General features: G+C 41.6%; 1 protein-coding gene across 2 annotated transcripts in view; it reads right to left on the minus strand.

Annotated features, from left to right (window-relative positions):
- Positions 1-21,965, minus strand: part of LOC124790093 (clathrin interactor 1) — a gene marked incomplete in the record, with an annotated part of 192,939 nt that overhangs the window by 99,770 nt on the left and 71,204 nt on the right. For both annotated transcript variants that reach the window (XR_007016219.1, XM_047257659.1), the window contains 1 exon segment: positions 18,536-18,795. Coding sequence is in view for 1 of the 2 variants with exons in the window: in XM_047257659.1 (XP_047113615.1) it covers positions 18,536-18,795 (260 nt within the window).

Genomic DNA, 21,965 nt, shown 5'->3' on the forward strand with positions numbered 1-21,965 from the left:
TATTATTATTTCTTTCCTTTCTCAGACGTTATGTCTGGTTAAAAATGGAAAGTGACATGGACCTTGATCAAGCGCGACTTCCTTTTAACTGTACGGTATATGTTACATTGCATTTAGGAACTTTCGGGTAACTGAACATGTATCAATAATTACAGATTTCTGTAGTTGTATATATACGTTTGGATGTAGCTGTATTGTGTTGATGTACTGGTGGATATTGTGTGGTATGACTCCTGTAGTTGATAGTATAATTGGTATAATGTCAACTTTATCCTGATGCCACATATCCTTGACTTCCTCAGCCAGTTGGATGTATTTTTCAATTTTTTCTCCTGTTTTCTTCTGTATATTTGTTGTATTGGGTATGGATATTTTGATTAGTTGTGTTAATTTCTTCTTTTTATTGGTGAGTATGATGTCAGGTTTGTTATGTGATGGCGTTTTATCTGTTATAATGGTTCTGTTCCAGTATAATTTGTATTCATCATTCTCCAGTACATTTTGTGGTGCATACTTGTATGTGGGAACATGTTGTTTTATTAGTTTATGTTGTATGGCAAGTTGTTGATGTATTATTTTTGCTACAATGTCATGTCTTCTGGTGTATTGTGTATTTGCTATTATTGTACATCCGCTTGTGATGTGATCTACTGTTTCTATTTGTTGTCTGCAAAGTCTGCATTTATCTGTTGTGGTATTGGGATCTTTAATAATGTGCTTGCTGTAATATCTGGTGTTTATTGTTGGATCCTGTACTGCAATCATGAATCCTTCCGTCTCACTGTATATACAGAGTTATTACAAATGACTGAAGCGATTTCACAGCTCTACAATAACTTTATTATTCGAGATATTTTCACAATGCTTTGCACACACATACAAAAACTCAAAAAGTTTTTTTAGGCATTCACAAATGTTCGATATGTGCCCCTTTAGTGATTCGGCCGACATCAAGCCGATAATCAAGTTCCTCCCACACTCGGCACAGCATGTCCCCATCAATGAGTTCGAAAGCATCGTTGATGCGAGCTCGCAGTTCTGGCACGTTTCTTGGTAGAGGAGGTTTAAACACTGAATCTTTCACATAACCCCACAGAAAGAAATCGCATGGGGTTAAGTCGGGAGAGCGTGGAGGCCATGACATGAATTGTTGATCATGATCTCCACCACGACCGATCCATCGGTTTTCCAATCTCCTGTTTAAGAAATGCTTCTGCTTTAGCCTTTTCCGTAAGATTTTCCAACCCGTCGGCTGTGGTACGTTTAGCTCCCTGCTTGCTTTATTCGTTGACTTCGTCGGCTACGCGTGAAACTTGCCCGCACGCGTTCAACCGTTTCTTCGCTCACTGCAGGCCGACCCGTTGATTTCCCCTTACAGAGGCATCCAGAAGCTTTAAACTGCGCATACCATAGCCGAATGGAGTTAGCAGTTGGTGGATCTTTGTTGACTTCGTCCTGAAGTGTCGTTGCACTGTTATGACTGACTGATGTGAGTGCATTTCAAGCACGACATACGTTTTCTCGGCTCCTGTCGCCATTTTGTCTCACTGCGCTCTCGAGTGCTCTGGCGGCAGAAACCTGAAGTGCGGCTACATATCTGTAGTGTGTCGTGACCATATGTCAATGAATGGAGCTACAGTGAATTTATGAAATCGCTTCAATCATTTGTAACAGCCCTGTATTGCCTTTTCTTAGCCATGTGTTGGATGCGATTTGATCGATGTGTGGCTGTGTTAGATGATATGGGTGCTTGCCATGTAGTGTTTTCTTTTTCCAATTTACTTTCTTCGTATCTGTTGATATTATGTGATCTAAAGGGTTGTAGAAGTGGTTATGAAATTGCAATGGTGTAGCCGATGTATTTATATGAGTGATTGCTTTGTGTATTATGCTAGTTTCTGCTTGTTCTACAAAGAATTTCCTTAAATTGTCTACCTGTCCATAATGTAGGTTTTTTATGTCGATAAATCCCCTTCCTCCTTCCTTTCTGCTTAATGTGAATCTTTCTATTGCTGAATGTATGTGATGTATTCTATATTTGTGGCATTGTGATCGTGTAAGTGTATTGAGTGCTTCTAGGTCTGTGTTACTCCATTTCACTACTCCAAATGAGTAAGTCAATATTGGTATAGCGTAAGTATTTATAGCTTTTGTCTTGTTTCTTGCTGTCAATTCTGTTTTCAGTATTTTTGTTAGCCTTTGTCTATATTTTTCTTTTAGTTATTATTGTTGTTATTATTATTATTATTATTATGAAGTCAGTGAGTTTGTTCAAAAACTTTAAAAAAGTTTATGTTGATTAATTATACAACATTGATGAGATTGGACTAAACTATAAAATGCTTCCTGAAAAAAACTTTGCCTCAAAACATGAAACAGTCACAGGCATATAACCAGCAGAGTATAGGCTGACAAGTGGAACATGCAAGTGCTGACTGTAAGTGCCCGTTGTTTGCGATTGGCATTTTTTTTATGCATTTGTGCTGGCTCCCACGAAATACTTTGGGGGCGACAGCGGGGTGGGGAGGACAACACCCCCAAGCCACACCTTCTGAATTTCAACAAGTGACAGAAGTGCACATAAAATGCAGGAACCAAAAAATTGGGTTTTACTGTATATGTAGTTGGTATCTTATATTAAGAGACAGAACCAATGGATATTTTGGATTGCACTTTTTTATTATCTGCAATGCACTTCTTTGAGGAAAGTTGTTAAATTTTTTTAGTGCTCTAAGTATGGGTATTAACCCCGCAGTATTTATACTGCACTCCTTTGGTAGAGAAACTTGTTCTTGATTCCAGCTGTGTATGTATGCACAGCAGACTGATTCATTATCTTTAGAGTCAACTGTGTAAAGGAGGTGGATTTTCTTGGATGACTGTATGAAACGCAGTGTGATAAAAATTGGTAATTATATTGTCTTTGGCGTCGTGTCTTAGGTGCATCCTTACTACTCATTGGGAACATTCAACAGAGACTTTTGCGACGGGGACTGTAACTGGAAGAAGTTGAAGTTCTCGTCGGAGATAATACAGTTGTACTGCTGCTGGTCATCCTGTTCAAAGGTGGTTAGATGCCAACATTTCTATGTAATATATAGCTAAACGTTCAGTAATGTCAGAGGAACTGGTGTTAATTTCCCCTTCATCTAGAATTCCCTGCTTTTATTAGTGCGTTGAAGTCCAATACTCTGCTGTCATAGAAGAAATACTTCTTTCTCAACATTCTCCTTTGTTTCTCTGAGTGTTGTGCTTTTGCCCCTATTTTTTGAATAAAATTAAATTTCCAGTACAGGAGAGGTGCCTATGTCATTGTAGAGCCCTTTGCCATTCTTTGATAGCACCTGGCATCTGTTTCCAAAACCATGAAGCAAGTGTCCATCTACAATGACCTAAGGGGAATGATATTGTAGTGTTGGCAGCATGGATTATAATTTCTGTTGCTTCTTGTAATACTTCTGTCACTCCTCTTTTCTGTATTTCCTGTGATCAGCCCTTTAGCAATGAAAGAATTCCAAATGGCTTTTCACAGCGATTAACATGGTATACAATTGGTGTGGTGAAGATTTGGGACCAATACAATAACTGGGTAATTGTAATTATTATTGCAAAGGTTGTTGTCACCATTTCATTGGATCATAAGTGTGCGAGTTCACCATTGCAGATTGTCAGATCATTTGCAGAATATGACACGCAAGGAGTGCTGAAATGTGTTAACTCTTGAATTTATTAGGCAAAGGTTAAGAAATGAGATTAACTTCCCTTCTAGTTACCCTCTACTAGTCATTATCTTGCTGCCCATATACTTGTGATAAAAAAACAAAGATGATTAGACTTACCAAACAAAAGCACTGGCAGGTCGATAGACACACAAACAAACACAAACATACACACAAAATTCTAGCTTTCGCAACCAACGGTTGCTTCGTCAGGAAAGAGGGAAGGAGAGGGAAAGACAAAAGGATGTGGGTTTTAAGGGAGAGGGTAAGGAGTCATTCCAATCCCGGGAGCGGAATGACTTACCTTAGGGGGAAAAAAGGACGGGTATACACTCGCGCGCGCACACACACACACACACACACACACACACACACACACACACACACACACACACACACACACACACCCATCCGCACATACACAGACACAAGCAGACATATTTAAAGCTGTTTCACAGAGGAAGACCGCACTGCAGTTCCTTCTCTAAATCCTTGCACAAATGAAATAATGGCTGACATCGAAATAAGTGTCCAAGGAATAGAAAAGCAACTGGAATCACTCAATAGAGGAAAGTCCACTGGACCTGACGGGATACCAATTCGATTCTACACAGAGTACGCGAAAGAACTTGCCCCCCTTCTAACAGCCGTGTACCGCAAGTCTCTAGAGGAATGGAGGGTTCCAAATGATTGGAAAAGAGCACAGATAGTCCCAGTCTTCAAGAAGGGTCGTCGAGCAGATGCGCAAAACTATAGACCTATATCTCTTACGTCGATCTCTTGTAGAATTTTAGAACATGTTTTTTGCTCGCGTATCATGTCATTTCTGGAAACCCAGAATCTACTATGTAGGAATCAACATGGATTCCGGAAACAGCGATCGTGTGAGACCCAACTCGCCTTATTTGTTCATGAGACCCAGAAAATATTAGATACAGGCTCCCAGGTAGATGCTATTTTTCTTGACTTCCGGAAGGCGTTCGATACAGTTCCGCACTGTCGCCTGATAAACAAAGTAAGAGCCTACGGAATATCAGACCAGCTGTGTGGCTGGATTGAAGAGTTTTTAGCAAACAGAACACAGCATGTTGTTATCAATGGAGAGACGTCTACAGAAGTTAAAGTAACCTCTGGCGTGCCACAGGGGAGTGTTATGGGACCATTGCTTTTCACAATATATATAAATGACTTAGTAGATAGTGTTGGAAGTTCCATGCGGCTTTTCGCGGATGTTGCTGTAGTAGACAGAGAAGTTGCAGCATTAGAAAATTGTAGCGAAATGCAGGAAGATCTGCAGCGGATAGGCACTTGGTGCAGGGAGTGGCAACTGACCCTTAACATAGACAAATGTAATGTATTGCGAATACATAGAAAGAAGGATCCTTTATTGTATGATTATATGATAGCGGAACAAACACTGGTAGCAGTTACTTCTGTAAAATATCTGGGAGTATGCGTGCGGAACGATTTGAAGTGGAATGATCATATAAAATTAATTGTTGGTAAGGCGGGTACCAGGTTGAGATTCATTGGGAGAGTGCTTAGAAAATGTAGTCCATCAACAAAGGAGGTGGCTTACAAAACACTCGTTCGACCTATACTTGAGTATTGCTCATCAGTGTGGGATCCGTACCAGATCGGTCTGACGGAGGAGATAGAGAAGATCCAAAGAAGAGCGACGCGTTTCGTCACAGGGTTATTTGGTAACCGTGATAGCGTTACGGAGATGTTTAATAAACTCAAGTGGCAGACTCTGCAAGAGAGGCGCTCTGCATCGCGGTGTAGCTTGCTCGCCAGGTTTCGAGAGGGTGCGTTTCTGGATGAGGTATCGAATATATTGCTTCCCCCTACTTATACCTCCCGAGGAGATCACGAATGTAAAATTAGAGAGATTAGAGCGCGCACGGAGGCTTTCAGACAGTCGTTCTTCCCGCGAACCATACGCGACTGGAACAGGAAAGGGAGGTAATGACAGTGGCACGTAAAGTGCCCTCCGCCACACACCGTTGGGTGGCTTGCGGAGTATCAATGTAGATGTAGATGTAGTTTGGGCAGAGATGTCAGCCGAGGCAGAAGAGCAGAGGCAAAGATGTTGTTGAATGACAGGTGAGGTATGAGTGGCGGCAACTTGAAATTAGCGGAGATTGAGGCCTGGTGGATAACGGGAAGAGAGGATATATTGAAGAGCCAGTTCCCATCTCTGGAGTTCAGATAGGTTGGTGTTAGTGGGAAGTATCCAGATAACCCGGACGATGTAACACTGTGCCAAGATGTGCTGGCCGTGCACCAAGGCATGTTTAGCCACAGGGTGATCCTCATTACCAACAAACACTGTCTGCCTGTGTCCATTCATGCGAATGGACAGTTTGTTGCTGGTCATTCCCACATAGAATGCGTCACAGTGTAGGCAGGTCAGTTGGTAGATCACGTGGGTGCTTTCACACGTGGCTCTGCCTTTGATCGTGTACACCTTCCGAGTTACAGGACTGGAGTAGGTGGTGGTGGGAGGGTGCATGGGACAGGTTTTACACCGGGGGCGGTAACAAGGGTAGCAGCCAGAGGGTAGGGAAGGTGGTTTGGGGATTTCATAGGGATGAACTAAGAGGTTACGAAGGTTAGGTGGACGGCGGAAAGACACTCTTGGTGGAGTGGGGAGGATTTCATGAAGGATGGATCTCATTTCAGGGCAGGATTTGAGGAAGTCGTATCCCTGCTGGAGAGCCACATTCAGAATCTGATCCAGTCCCGGAAAGTATCCTGTCACAAGTGGGGCACTTTTGTGGTTCTTCTGTGGGAGGTTCTGGGTTTGAGAGGATGAGGAAGTGGCTCTGGTTATTTGCTTCTGTACCAGGTCAGGAGGGTAGTTGCGGGATGTGAAAGCTGTTTTCAGGTTGTTGGTGTAATGCTTCAGGGATTCCGGACTGGAGCAAATTCGTTTGCCACGAAGACCTAGGCTGTAGGGAAGGGACCGTTTGATGTGGAATGAGTGGCAGCTGTCGTAATGGAGGTACTGTTGCTTGTTGGTGGGTTTGATGTGAACGGACGTGTGAAGCTGGCCATTGGACAGGTGGAGGTCAGCATCAAGGAAGGTGGCATGGGATTTGGAGTAGGACCAGGTGAATCTGATGGAACCAAAGGAGTTGAGGTTGGAGAGGAAATTCTGGAGTTGTTCTTCACTGTGAGTCCAGATCATGAAAATGTCATCAATAAATCTGTACCAAACTTTGGCTTGGTAGGCCTGGGTAACCAAGAAGGCTTCCTCTAAGCGACCCATGAATAGGTTGGCGTACGAAGGGGCCATCCTGGTACCCATGGCTGTTCCCTTTAATTGTTGGTATGTCTGGCCTTCAAAAGTGAAGAAGTTGTGGGTCAGGATGAAGGAAATGAGGAAAGAGGTTTTAGGTAGGGTGGCAGGTGATCGGCGTGAAAGGAAGTGCTCCATCGCAGCAAGGCCCTGGACGTGCGGGATATTTGTGTATAAGGAAATGGCATCAATGGTTACAAGGATGGTTTCTGGGGGTAACGGATTGGGTAAGGATTCCAGGCGTTCGAGAAAGTGGTTGGTGTCTTTGATGAAGGATGGGAGACTGCACGTAATGGGTTGAAAGTGTTGATCTACGTAGGCAGAGATACGTTCTGTGGGGGCTTGGTAACCAGCTACAATGGGGCGGCCGGGATGATTGGGTTTGTGAATTTTAGGAAGAAGGTAGAAGGTAGGGGTACGGGGTGTCGGTGGGGTCAGGAGGTTGATGGAGTCAGGTGAAAGGTTTTGTAGGGGGCCTAAGGTTCTGAGGATTCCTTGAATCACCGCCTGGACATCAAGAATCGGATTATCTTAGCAGAATTTTGTATGTGGTGTTGTCTGAAAGCTGATGCAGTCCCTCAGCCACATACTCCCGACGATCAAGTACCACGGTCGTGGAACCCTTGTCCGCCGGAAGAATGACGATGGATCGGTCAGCCTTCAGATCACGGATAGCCTGGGCTTCAGCAGTGGTGATGTTGGGAGTAGGATTAAGATTTTTTAAGAAGGATTGAGAGGCAAGGCTGGAAGTCAGAAATTCCTGGAAGGTTTGGAGAGGGTGATTTTGAGGAAGAGGAGGTGGGTCCCGCTGTGACGGAGGACAGAACTGTTCCAGGCAGGGTTCAATTTGGATAGTGTCTTGGGGAGTTGGATCATTAGGAGTAGGATTAGGATCATTTTTCTTCGTGGCAAAGTGATACTTCCAGCAGAGAGTACGAGTGTAAGACAGTAAATCTTTGACGAGGGCTGTTTGCTTGAATCTGGGAGTGGGGCTGAAGGTGAGGCCTTTCGATAGGACAGAGGTTTCGGATTGGGAGAGAGGTTTGGAGGAAAGGTTGACTACTGAATTAGGGTGTTGTGGTGCCAGATTGTGTTGCTTGGAATTTTGAGGTTTTGGAGGGAGTGGAGCTGGAAGTGGGAGACTGAGTAGATGGGAGAGACTGGGTTTGTGTGCAATGAGAGGTGGTTGAGGTTTGCTGGAAAGGTTGTGAAGGGTGAGTGAGTTGCCTTTCCGGAGGTGGGAAACCAGGAGATTGGATAGTTTTTTGAGGTGAAGGGTGGCATGCTGGGCAGAGATGTCAGTCGAGGCGGAAGTAAAGAGGCAAAAGATGTTGCTGAAAGACAGGTGAGGTATGAGCGGCGGCAACTTGAAATTAGCGGAGGTTGAGGCCTGGCAGATAACGAAAGAGAGGATATACTGAAGGGCAAGTTCCCATCTCTGGAGTTCTTACAGGTTGGTGTTAGTGGGAAGTATCCAGATAACCCGGACGGTGTAACACTGTGCCAAGATGTGCTGGCCGTGCACCAAGGCATGTTTAGCCACAGTGCAATCCTCATTACCAACAAACACTGTCTGCCTGTGTCCATTCATGCGAATGGACAGTTTGTTGCTGGTCATTCCCACATAGAAAGCTTCACAGTGTAGGCAGGTCAGTTGGTAAATCACGTGGGTGCTTTCACACGTGGCTCTGCCTTTGATCGTGTACACCTTCCGGGTTACAGGACTGGAGTAGGTGGTGGTGGGAGGGTGCATGGGACAGGTTTTACACCGGGGGCAGTTACAAGGGTAGGAGCCAGAGGGTAGGGAAGGTGGTTTGGGGATTTCATAAGGATGAACTAAGAGGTTACGAAGGTTAGGTGGACGGCGGAAAGACACTCTTGGTGGAGTGGGGAGGATTTCATGAAGGATGGATCTCATTTCAGGGCAGGATTTGAGGAAGTCGGGCTCTCCAGCAGGGAGAGAACCACTTGCATGAGCATCAAGAGCTCAGATGGAAACCCAGTTCTAAGCAAAGAAGGGAAAGCAGAAAGGTGGAAGGAGTATATAGAAGGTCTATACAATGGTGATGTACTTGAGGATAATATTATGGAAATGGAAGAGAATGTAGATGAAGATGAAATGGGAGATACGATACTGCGTGAAGAGTTTGACAGAGCACTGAAAGACCTGAGTCGAAACAAGGCCCCAGGAGTAGACAACATTCCATTGGAACTACTGACGGCCTTGGGAGAGCCAGTCGTGACAAAACTCTACCATCTGGTGAGCAAGATGTATGAAACAGGCGAAATACCCTCAGACTTTAAGAAGAATATAATAATTCCAATCCCAAAGAAAGCAGGTGTTGACAGATGTGAAAATTACCGAACTATCAGTTTAATAAGTCAAAGCTGCAAAATACTAACGCGAATTCTTTACAGAAGAAGAAGAATGGAAAAACTGGTAGAAGCCGACCTCGGGGAAGATCAGTTTGGATTCCGTAGAAATGTTGGAACATGTGAGGCAATACTGACCCTACGACTCATCTTAGAAGCTAGATTAAGGGAGGGCAATCCTACGTTTCTAGCATTTGTAGACTTAGAAAAAGCTTTTGACAATGTTGACTGGAATACTCTCTTTCAAATTCTGAAGGTGGCAGGGGTAAAATACAGGGAGCGAAAGGCTATTTACAATTTGTACAGAAACCAGATGGCAGTTATAAGAATCGAGGGGCATGAAAGGGAAGCAGTGGTTGGGAAGGGAGTGAGACAAGGCTGTAGCCTATCCCCAATGTTATTCAATCTGTATACTGAGCAAGCAGTGAAGAAAAATTTGGAGTAGGTATTAAAATCCATGGAGAAGAAATAAAAACTTTGAGGTTCGCCGATGACATTGTAATTGTATCAGAGACAGCAAAGGACTTTGAAGAGCAGTTGAACGGAATGGATAGTGTCTTGAAAGGAGGATATAAGATGAACATCAACAAAAGCAAAACGAGGATAATGGAATGTAGTCTAATTAAGTCAGGTGATGCTGAGGGAATTAGATTAGGAAATGAGACACTTAATGTAGTTAGGGAGTTTTGCTATTTGGGGAGCAAAATAACTGATGATTGTCGAAGTAGAGAGGATATAAAATGTAGGCTAGCAATGGCAAGGAAAGCGTTTCTGAAGAAGAGAAATTTGTTAACATCGAGTATAGATTTAAGTGTTAGGAAGTCATTTCTGAAAGTATTTGTATGGAGTGTAGCCATGTATGGAAGTGAAACATGGATGATAAATAGTTTGGACAAGAAGAGAATAGAAGCTTTTGAAATGTGGTGCTACAGAAGAGTGCTGAAGATTAGATGGGTAGATTACATAACTAATGAGGAAGTATGGAATAGGATTGGGGAGAAGAGAAGTTTGTGGCAGGACTTGACGAGAAGAAGGGATCAGTTGGTAGGACGTGTTCTGAGGCATCAAGGGATCACCAATTTAGTATTGGAGGGCAGCGTGGAGGGTAAAAATCGTAGAGGGAGATCAAGAGATGAATACACTAAGCAGGTAGGTACTGGGAGATGAAGAGGCTTGTACAGGATAGAGTAGCATGGGGAGCTGCATCAAACCAGTCTCAGGACTGAAGACCACAACAACAACATACAGTAATAGTACAAGACCAATGTAACAAAAAGGAAATAAAGTACAGATAGTGTGCACATACTTATAAAATGCTTCGGAAAGATCGTACAATTGAGCAATACAAGGAAAATGTGCACTCTTATATACAACTGCCATTAGGGCAGTTTAGGGGGCAGATAAGAAACATGTTGAATAGCTGAGGAACTGGAGGGAAGGATAGCACTATGGGACAGAGGGGAATGGAGAAAGAAAGAGGGGATGCGGGAGAGTGATACTCTAATAGTACACTTCCTCTAAATTTTATGTAATAAACATAATGATATTTAAAATTACATTGTAACAGAAAAGACAAACTTTTTGTGTACTATTCTCTTCTAGAGAAATAATAGAGAATAATGTACTGAAGACAAACACATTGTCATTTCTGTTGTACTGGAATTTTAAATAACATCTTTTGCAATGCCTAACAGCAATTGTGCATAGCAATGAACATTTTTCTTGTAGTGCTCACTTGCAGGAACTTCCCTATGCATATTCCACGTACTTGTACTCAATGTGTACTTTGTTCCTTATGTTACATTGGTATTGAAATATTTATATATAAGCATTTCTAGTTTGTCTTGTTTGTAAATTTTGCCACAGTTATCTTCTCAGGATTAGTCGAAATGCGTCATAAATGAAGTATTTAGCTATCTAGGCATTTCTAAGGAATTACTCCATAGCAAGTCTAGATGGTCACATACCTTACAAATGGATGACTTCATCAGTCAAATGGACAACTGTATTTGATTATCCTTTGGACCATATCATACTCATCAGACAAAATGTACACCTACTGAGCTACATTAGCTCATAGCTCATCTCCTGTCTGAAGTGTAAGGTCTCAGTAGAAGATAACTGCTTGTACCATACCTGAAGTTTTACATGAAGTACAAGTTGATGGTATGTCACCCAGTCTCTTACATTTCTGAATTGTTTCACACAGTACGGTACCAGAGCAGGCCCCATTTCACATTTCTTTCCAATGTGTGAACTTCTCCATGAAAAATAATGGCTTTGTCGTGAAAAAGTAACTCCGCATGTTCTAGTACACACCAGGTACTGAATAAATTGTTTTGTTCTCAGTCTTCTGGCTTGGCCCTCTTCTGAAGGGGTAGCCAGAATAGAGGCAGCAATTGGATTGTAACCATCCCCGCTGAAATATCTATACCTATCTGTTGCGATAGTACTGCCATTATGTTGGTTTAGTTTGATGTTTTTCATTTGTAAAACTTCCATCCTGTTGATACCTACTCGAATCAAGGGTCCACCCAGCTGCAGCAAAGCACATCTCCACAACAGCCATTGCTGGGATTCCTATTGCCCCAAGATGATGGGCACTATTCCTTGGCATGCATGGGGCATTAGCAGCTCAGGTATAACAAGTACAATCCCGGTGTTTCTGGGGGGCTCTCCCAAAGAGTACATAACAACCCCACCACATTGCACTGGCTAATGCGTTGGGCCTTAAGCACCTATGTAAGTCTGAGTAATTATTGTACACAAAAGGTCTTTTACAGTATGGGCAGCTGCTGCTATTTAAGGCATGCTTCCAAGTTTGGAAAAATGGAGGTCAAAACCGAAACAGGACCAAAAATTACATCAGCCAAAAAAATCTGATGTAACATAAATGGATAAAGATGCAAATGAAAGAAGATGGAACCTAATGGCATATCCAGGTTAACATCAAGACTGCCACAATGGATTTGAGAGTAAGAGAAGTAAGGATGGTCACAAAATGGAAGATTGTAGCACAAGAAAGGAAGTGGGTGCTGCAATAGCTTGAGGCCACCGTTAGCTTTCAAAACAGCATCCTGTCATCTTGGAATGGATAAACAAAGGTCCTGTACAGTTTTCAAAAGAATCTTAACCTATTCTTTCTGCAAAATAGTGGAAGTTCAGTAACGACAATAAAGGTGACTAGTGATCAGACACTCTCCTCTCCAAAGTAAACCATAAATGCTCCATAAAATTGATATCTGGTGACTATGCTGGTCAGGGAAGATGTGACAAATCACCCTTGTGGTCACAAAACCAGGAATGGATGATGTGAGCTATGTGAAAAGGGGCCGTGTCATCTTGGAATACAGCATCACCTTTGGGTAACAAACACTGTACTATGGGATGGACCGTATCAGCCAAAATGCTCACATAATCCTAGGCAGTAATGAAACCTTACAGAGCAACTATGGGGACCATGCAATCCCACAATATGGCCACCCACATCATCATGAACCCCACTGTATTTCACTCTTGGCACCAAGTTACCTGCATTCTAGGCTTGCGACGACACGCACCAGACAAACTTGGCAAAAAGTTGAAAACAGTGTGAAACAAGATTTATCTGACCAAATGAGTTTCTTCCACACTTCTATGTTCAAGGTTTTATGGTTTTGGCTTCTTGTTTTTCCTTTTACACGTATTTCCATCACTGATGTGAAGTTTCGGAATTCCAGCTCACCCCACAATTCCCAGCTTACAAAGATCTGCTCATGTTTTTTTGATGCTGACAGGGTATGTTAGTGTAACATTCAGTTCTACAGTGACTTTTGCAGCTGTTTTCCTCTTATTTTCCATCACAATCCTCCTCAGTGGCCATCCACAATGATCACAACTCTCATTTTTGGCAAGTGATGTCTTCCGCTTTCCCTTTAAATGGTATAAATATTCAGTATGCTGCCTCCTGAAACACCAAACACTTCGGTTCCACTGGTTACAGAAGGTGCCACCCAATAAGAACCAACCATGTGCCCCTGTTCGAATTCTACTAAGCACAGACATAAGACACAGACTACAAAGAACATTGTTATGACCATGACTCACACTTGCAACAGACATAACACAGTCACTACAAAGAACACTGTTATGGCCACGACTCACACTTGCAATGTAATGAGAGCAATGCACAGGTGCCACCTGTGGTCTAACACAACAGCGTCACTTGCAGGCTTGGCTACCATCTGTCTTTATGTTCAAGCATGTATTTCTCACTGTGTTTCCATATTAATGTCCAACCCTTATGTTACCCTCAATGAGATCACAGGCCTTGTTGGAACTGACCAATGTTGACTGATACGACCACTGACAGTAACAAACCTGATTTACTTACCACTAATAAAATCAACACAATTCGTATCATTGTCGACATTGTAAATCATCATAAACACAACATAAAGAAGACAAGCTGAAAAAGAATGAGGATTTGACAACTTAAATTAAACTTAACAATGGGTTGTTACTGTGCAAAACTTTGTGCCTTGTCCCTGATTACAAATGTGAAAAAATTACATAATTTTAACCAATAATGCTGCCACAGTAGTATTTTATTTAGCTGTTCTTATGGCTATGAGCCCATTTCAACACCATGGTTATTTTGAAGCTATTTGCAAAACATCAGATATTTGTACATAATTCTTGGAAGTTGTAAACCACACAGAACACACTATAGAAATAGGACCCAAACCTAAATTTTGTGGAAGAAATAGAAATTTAGACTCATAAGGGCAAATAACAAAATAAATTCTTAAATGAAAAACTGAATTAAAACATAAAAATCACAACAACAATTATATTGAAATCATTAAAAATGATCATGGATAAATAATTTAAGCACACGTAATACCACCAGGATGACAATATCACACAGAATCGTAGATTAATAAACCAGATATATATGTAGTACATCTTTACCTAGCTGTGAAGAGAAGCTGTCAATTTTAAAAATGAATCAAACATCTCAAAAATAGTGAGGTCGGCAACTACAGATTAATAAAACTCCATCAGCTTATTACAATATGATAAATTTCAACAGCATCAGCATTAATAATGTATCAAGGACATAAGTACTTCCAAATCGTAACATAAAAATTAAGTTAATTGTATAGATAAAAAAAAAATCTACTTATCAAGCAGTGGCAGCCCCACACACAAAAATGGTTGTAATTAGGCAAGCTTTCATAGCCAGTGGCTCCTTTTTCAGGCAGAAGAGTTAAGAGGTCAAGGAAACTTACTGGAGAGGTCTAGGAATAGGGGTAGATTTCGGGAAAGTCACTCAGAACAGCAGGTCATGGGAAACTTACTGCATAAGATGAAAAGGAAAGACTGATTTTTGGGGACTGCATCAGACAAGATTTTAAAAAACCTAAGAGCTTAGAGGTGGAAGACAGGGTAATATGCACAACAGAGATTACGGCTTAAAACATCACGATTGCGTTATTAAGAGTGAAAAGATAAGTGCACTGAATGTACCAAAGCTGGGACGGTGAGGGGGGGGGGGGGGGGAGGGGGGCAGAGAAAAGTAAGATGGGTAAGACAATGAAAGATGTAGAAAGCTAATGGATTGAAAGGAAAGAGTAGTTGCTTGAAGGAATGCTAAGTTGGAACAAATTAATGTAAATGAATGCCACGTGGGTGGCAAGAACCAAGGACATGTTGTAGCAGTAGTTGCACCTGTGGTGTTTTGAGAAACTTTTGTCTGGGGGAAGAATCTGGATTGCGCATGTTGTGAAACAGGCACAGAGGTCATGATTGTTATGCTGTAGACCATGCTCTGCAACAGAATACTGCGTGTTGCCAGTACACGTCCTCTGCTTAAGCCCATTCATCCTAATTGATAATTAGGTGATAGTCATGCCAATGTAAAGGCCTAATGTGTTTACATAATACCTAGTTTGTGACATGTTTCATTTCACAGGTCGATCTCAGTTTCATAGTATATGTTTTGCCGGTTTCAGGGCTGCTATATGTGGTGGTAGGAGTGCGCTTAGGGCAAGTCTTACAGTGGGGATATTCACAGCCGTAGAAGCCATAAGGTAGAGAGATGGGTGCATGAGGGACATAGTGTGACAAGAATATTGCAGAGATTGGGAGGGTGACAAAAAGCTATTCCAGATGTGGTGCGTAAAATTTCATACAGAATGGATCTCATTTCAGGGCATGATCAGGTTAATACTGAGTCACCAGTGGAGTGCTCCGAAGTTGTGATTTAAAGCGATCAGCAGTACCAGGATTGGATGTGACGGCTCAGGAAATTTGCTTTTGAACTCAGCTGGTGGTGTACTTAGGACTAGTGAACGCTGAGGTGAGAATGGTGGTGTATTGCTGTAATGAGTCTACATCAGAACAAATATGTTTGTCTCAGATGCCAAGTCTGTATGGAAGGGTATGTTTAACATGGAAAGGATGGAAACTGTCAAAACGTAGTTCTGTTGTTTGTTGGTAGGTTTATTTGACGGAAGTGTGCAGCTGGCCTTCGGTGAGGGCAGGATCAACATCAAGGAAAGTGGGATGGGGTCTGGAATAGGACAATGTGAAATTTAACTGGGAGACGGTATCCAGGAATTTTAACAAGTTAATCTCACCAGGTTCTATGTTCCCTAAAAGCTGATGACTCCATCATTATCCTCCCAGCAGATAAAGGCTCTACCACTGCAATACTTGACCGGAAGAAGTGTGTTCGTGAAGGTCTACGCCAGCTGTCTGGCACCTCTACATAAAAGGCTCCTCGCAAGGACTAACACCTCAATCCATAGAACTTTCCACCCCACCCAAACCACACACCCCCACCTTTTACCTTCTTCCTAAGATCCACAAACCTAATCATCCTAGCCACAGTTGGTGGCTTCAAAGCATCCACCAAACATGTATCTGCCTTAGTTGATCAGCACCTGCAACCCATAGTACATAGACTCCCCTCTATATTAAAGACATCAACTATTTCCTACATCGTCTGAAATCCATGCCGCACTCCCACCACATACCTTGCTTGTCACCATTGAAGCCACCTCCATCTATACCAACATCCTCCACGTAGTCTTTCTGCTGCTGAACATTTCCTCAGTCAGTGTCTACCTAATTCCAGACCTATGACATCCTTCCTACTCACCTTAATCAACTTTATACTTACCAATAACTACTTCACCTTTCAGGAGCAGACATACAAACGGATCAGAGGTATGGCGATGGCAAGCAGGATGGCTCTTTCCTACATGGATTGCTTGGAGGGGGCTTTCGTGGGATCCATAAGTCTTCAGCCCCTGGTTTGGTTTAGATACACTGATGACATTTTTACCATATGGACTCATGGTGAGGCTGACATGTTGAAATTCGTGGAATCTCTGAATACCTTCTCCCAATTAAATTTCACATCATCCTATTCCGAATACCATGCAACTTTCCTGGATGTTGATCCCACCCTCGCCGAAGGCCAGTTACACACCTCTGTCCACAGTAAACATACAAACAAACAACAGTACTTACATTTTGACAGTTGCCATCCTTTCCATGTTAAACATTCCCTCCCATACAGCCTCGGCACCCAAGGTTAACGTATTTGTTCAGATGCAGACTCTTCATAGCAATACGCTACCATTCTCACCTCAGCCTTCACTTCATGTAATTACCCCACCAGCCTAGTTCAAAAATCAAATTTCCTGGGCCATCACATCCAATCCTGGGCACTGCTGATCCCTCCAAAACACAACTCTGGGGCACACCACTAGTGACTTAGTATTATCCTGGTCTGGAAAGTATTAACCAGCTACTTTGACAGAGCCACGAGTTCCTAAAATCATGCCCTGAAAAAGAGAGATCCATTCTGTCTGAAATTTTGCCCACCACACCTAGAACAGTTTTTCATCACTCTCCCAATCTCCATGATATTCTTGTCAGACACTACGCTCCTCCAGCACCCATCTCTCCCCTACGGCTCCTACCCTAGTGACTGTCCCCACTGCAAGACTTGCCTATGCGCCCTCATACCACCACCTATAGCAGCCCCGTAACTGGCAAAAGATTATCAGGCCACCTGTGAAATGATGCATGCCATATACCAGCTGTTATGTAAACCCTGTATGGCCTTTTACATCAGCATGATTACCATCAAATTATCAATTAGGATAAATGGATGTGGAGAGAGGGTGTATACTGGTACCACACAATATCCTGTTGCAGAGCATGCCTTACAACATGACAACCATTACCTCTGGGCCTATTTCACCACACCACCTGGATTCTTCCCCCAGGCATCAGTTTTGCAAAACTCCTCAGGTGGGAACTAGAACTACAACATGTCCTTGCTTCTCGCCACCCGTGTGGCCTTAATTTACATTAATTTCTTCTGTCTCGGCATTTCTTCAAGAAACTATTCTTTTCTTCACTCCATTTTAGTTTTCTACATCTTTCATTGTATTGCCCAACAATTTTTCAGCCCCCCCCCTTCCTTCGTTCCTTCCATCCCACGTCTGTTACGTACAATGCGCTGATCTTTTCACTCTTAATAGCTCATGCATGATGTTTAAGCAGTAATCTCTGTCTTACATATTACCCTGCATTCCAAATTTAAGCTCTCAGATTTCCAAATCTCATCCGATGAATTCCCCAACAATCAGTCTTTCCTTCTGATCCTGTGCAGTAAGTCTCCCCCGACACGTGGTTCTGGGTGACTTTCCCATAATATACCCCTTGTCCTAGAATTCTTCAGTCCTTTTCCTTCACCCCTCTTCCTTTCCCTTCAAACCTTCTGCCTCAAGAAGGAGCCACTGGCTACGAAAGCTTGCCTAATTACAACCTCCTTTTAAGTGTGTGTGTTTTGGCGCCACTTGGTTAGTAGATTTTTTTATCTGTTCAATTTAACTTTTCTGTCAAAAATTGATTGTTTTTGCTTTTCAGTTAGCTTGAAATTGGCCATGGCATCTAAATGAGCTAATAGCAATAAGAACAGCTGAATAAAATATTATTATAGCAGCATTTTTGGTTAAAATTATTTAATGTCTTTACATGAGATTTAAAATGCTGCACGCCCACGAGAAATTAAGGGAAAAAAAAACTGTCACAATAACACAATAGATTAACACCTACGAAAAATGCAACTGCTTACCGTGGATTGTTAGTTGGTGCAGGTGCGCCAAAAGCTTTGGAAAAATCTCCAAATTCTGTGTTGTTTGTGCTTAACTCCTCTCCACTACGTGGATTAAAATCATCATCACCAGTGATAAGTGAACCATTATTACTGATGACAGTCCCATCTAATATATCAGTCCCACCTAATATGTCAGTCAGTAATTCACCACTATTTTTGTTTATATTGTTGTTGTTTTGATGTGAAACAGTAGCATTGTTTTTCATGGGGCTGGCAGTCTGAAAAAAATAACTCAATGTTGTAAAGACTTTATTGGAAACATTATCAGTAGATTGTGGTATGAAAATTTTACACTTCCCGTTTAACTGCAACCTAGAAACAAACGCCCCCCCTAAAATGAGCTCCAATGTCATTACGCCAATGGAAAAGAGATTTCAGCATAGAACAACTTTTATTCAAATGCCATTGGTTAATGTTATACATAAAATATTTTCAAGGTCCAACTCCAAATGAACCATCCCCATCAGAATTCATTTAATATAAAATTTAGAAATTGCTGACAAGAGGTAAATCTGATATTTCTTTCAGTAATGCATTTCATTTGCATGTAATCTCAATACAAAAAACAATACAACAATCACTTAGTATGTTTTAATTCTTTTTCAACACATACCGACAAAATTTTCAGTGTGGGGATTACTAAAATGAATAGGATCTCTACATTAAATAACAATCAAATGAAAATAGAAAACTCACCACCAGCAGCAGCTTCAGAAGAGCAAAGCAAAGCTTATTAACGTACAATACATTACTAATTTCTGTTGTGGCATTTGAGATGCCATGCGGCACCCTACAGAAGTTATGAAATAGTGTGTTAACATCAGAAGTAAGTTTTCAGACTTCAGGCTAGATCAGTTATTGTGTTAACAATTGAAGAGATTTAAAAATTTGTGAAGTTGGAGGTGTCAACAGTAGTAAATCAGTAATAAGGGAAGGACAGACAAATGAAAACATAAAAGGACAATTATTAGCAAAGGAGAAACAACAAAGCAGAAGCAAGAGCTAATATATCATTTGGAAGGGAAGTGAAGATGACTACTCAATAGGATCGATTTTTGCTGTTGACAACCAATGCTTAATGGTAACCACGTGAGTTCACAGACTGAGTTCCCTATTGCAGAAAGTTTTCGCTGAATGTGTAAAGAATTCTTTGAATAAATCTTAACCCTAGGACGCCCAAGCCTTTTTTTCTAGCATGGATGCCCACAGGTATTAAATAAGTTTACTGACGAAAAATTACAACTTTCAAAAGGGTTTATGTATTTTAACTAAGGCATCGGTTTATAAATGTTAATTGTTATAAATATCGGATTGAGTGAATAAAAAATTGACATACTACAATACAAAATACAGATGTGTTCACACACAATAGACTACTCTGAGTCCTCAACTTCAAGGCAAGAGACACTACACAATTTTTTCCGAATGTGTGTTACACACATGTTTATGACACTGTCCACAATACTGTTTTGGTTTACTTATGTTGTTGTACTTCTGCTTTTTTGTTTTAGCTTCTCTTACACAAATATGGCACTGACCTTTCCCTGCAGGAGGCTGACTTGCTTCTGTTGTCACTTCTTTGATTTTCTTTTGTAGAATAGCCTCCATTGATTGAACAATTTGGTTAAATAACCCTCTTGCATTGACACTTCTTTCTTCTACCTGCAATTTCCCTAGTTCCATCCCAGCTTTCAGAAGATAGAGTTTCCATTTGTTGTGTTTCTTTTCATTCCGTCTTTGATGTTGCTGGATGAATATGGTGGTTGCATTGATAGCACAGATGTCGATGAGAGAGTAAAATACAGATAGAGGCCATCTCTTTGTTCCCCTCTTGCAGGTGTACAATGGTATCAATTCCACATTTAGTAGAATTATAATGAGCATTTATCTTGGTTTTATTCTTCTCTCCTCCGACAGTGCCTTTATCTTGGTGAATTGTTGACAACATCAGTAAGTTTTTACTTGGTTTCGTTTTTACTATGTAGGACACCAAAGTTGCTGGAGGTCTATCTGTTGATGGGTCTGTGAACAAGAACATTGATGAATATAGCTCTCGATTTGACGTGTTCTTCATTACGTCTGGAGTATGCTTCCTGTTTGACGAGAGTGTTCCTACTGTAGTAACTTTGTAGTCTTGGTATAACTCTTCCGTCAAATCCACTGATGTGTAGTATCGGCCTGTAGTAATATTTCGACCAGTATTTTTCACAGGTGCTACCAGACATTTGACGACAGCTGCTGAACCCCAGTCTTCTTTCGACAAATTCTGAACATTACCTGGATAGGACTCCATATTCAAGACGTATCTGTCAACTGCATCGGACATCATGCATCTAAGGATGCCATACTTGCCCGATTTATCCTTCATAAATACCTTGAAAGGGGCAGCGCCCTCTAAACAAGCTGAGCATCTCATGAATGGTGAGGTGGACCCCTGGTTTATACAGTAGCGGAAATCTATCATTCACTTTGTTGAAAACTTCATGGATTGCTGTGAGCTTGTCTGCTTCCCTTCTTAGCTGGCGGGTACTTTTGTCATCAAACCTTATGATTGCAATAAGCTCCTTGAAACGTTCTCTTGCCATAATAACCTTGTAAACTGGCCGACCCATTAGGTCTGGCCAAAGATCGTGTATACTGACAGAATTGTCCTTATTTGCCCCCATAAGTATCAGGATTCCTATAAAGGCATACAATTCTTTCTCATTACTCAAAGTAACATTTTGCCCAACTGCCTCTTCATTTGAATGTTTTACTATAACATCCATGATGTCAGGCGAAAGAAGTAACTTCAAGGCTTCTCCAGGTGAATGGCAGAAACAGCTCGAGTTACTCCTGCCTACTCTCTTACTATATTAGCAACAGACCTCCGAGGACATCCACATTACTTTCCCAATGTGAATCATACTCCATGACACCATCCTCATATTCACTTTCACTCCCCGAGTCAGAATCTTCATCTAAAATTTCATTCAGAACTCTTTCTAAAGATGAGTCACGTATTATTTTAGTCATTTCTAAGTCTGGGTGTGAACAGTAGGGAACTGCACTAACCCACTGCAAGTTTACAAGATAAATAACAGCTGACTGACATCAACAATCACTTCCTCTGAAAGTAAACCGATTGTTGTGAATACCAAGAATACCAACCAACAAGAAATTAACTTGCGTTGTTGTAGAGATGAGAAATACGAAATCCTACTAAGGGAAATTTTCTATAGCATGGAAGCCTAAGGAGAGGAGGGGGGTGGGGGGGTGGGGGGGGGGGAGGAGGGAGGTTGTTGGACCCATAATAAGTTTATTTTTTCTTTCAAAGCAGGAATTTTCTATAAAATATATTGGCACTAACATTTCATAAAATTGCCAACAAACAATAACTCAAACAGAA

This window comes from Schistocerca piceifrons, chromosome 3 (genome assembly GCF_021461385.2).
Source record: "Schistocerca piceifrons isolate TAMUIC-IGC-003096 chromosome 3, iqSchPice1.1, whole genome shotgun sequence".
NCBI lineage: Eukaryota > Metazoa > Arthropoda > Insecta > Orthoptera > Acrididae > Schistocerca > Schistocerca piceifrons.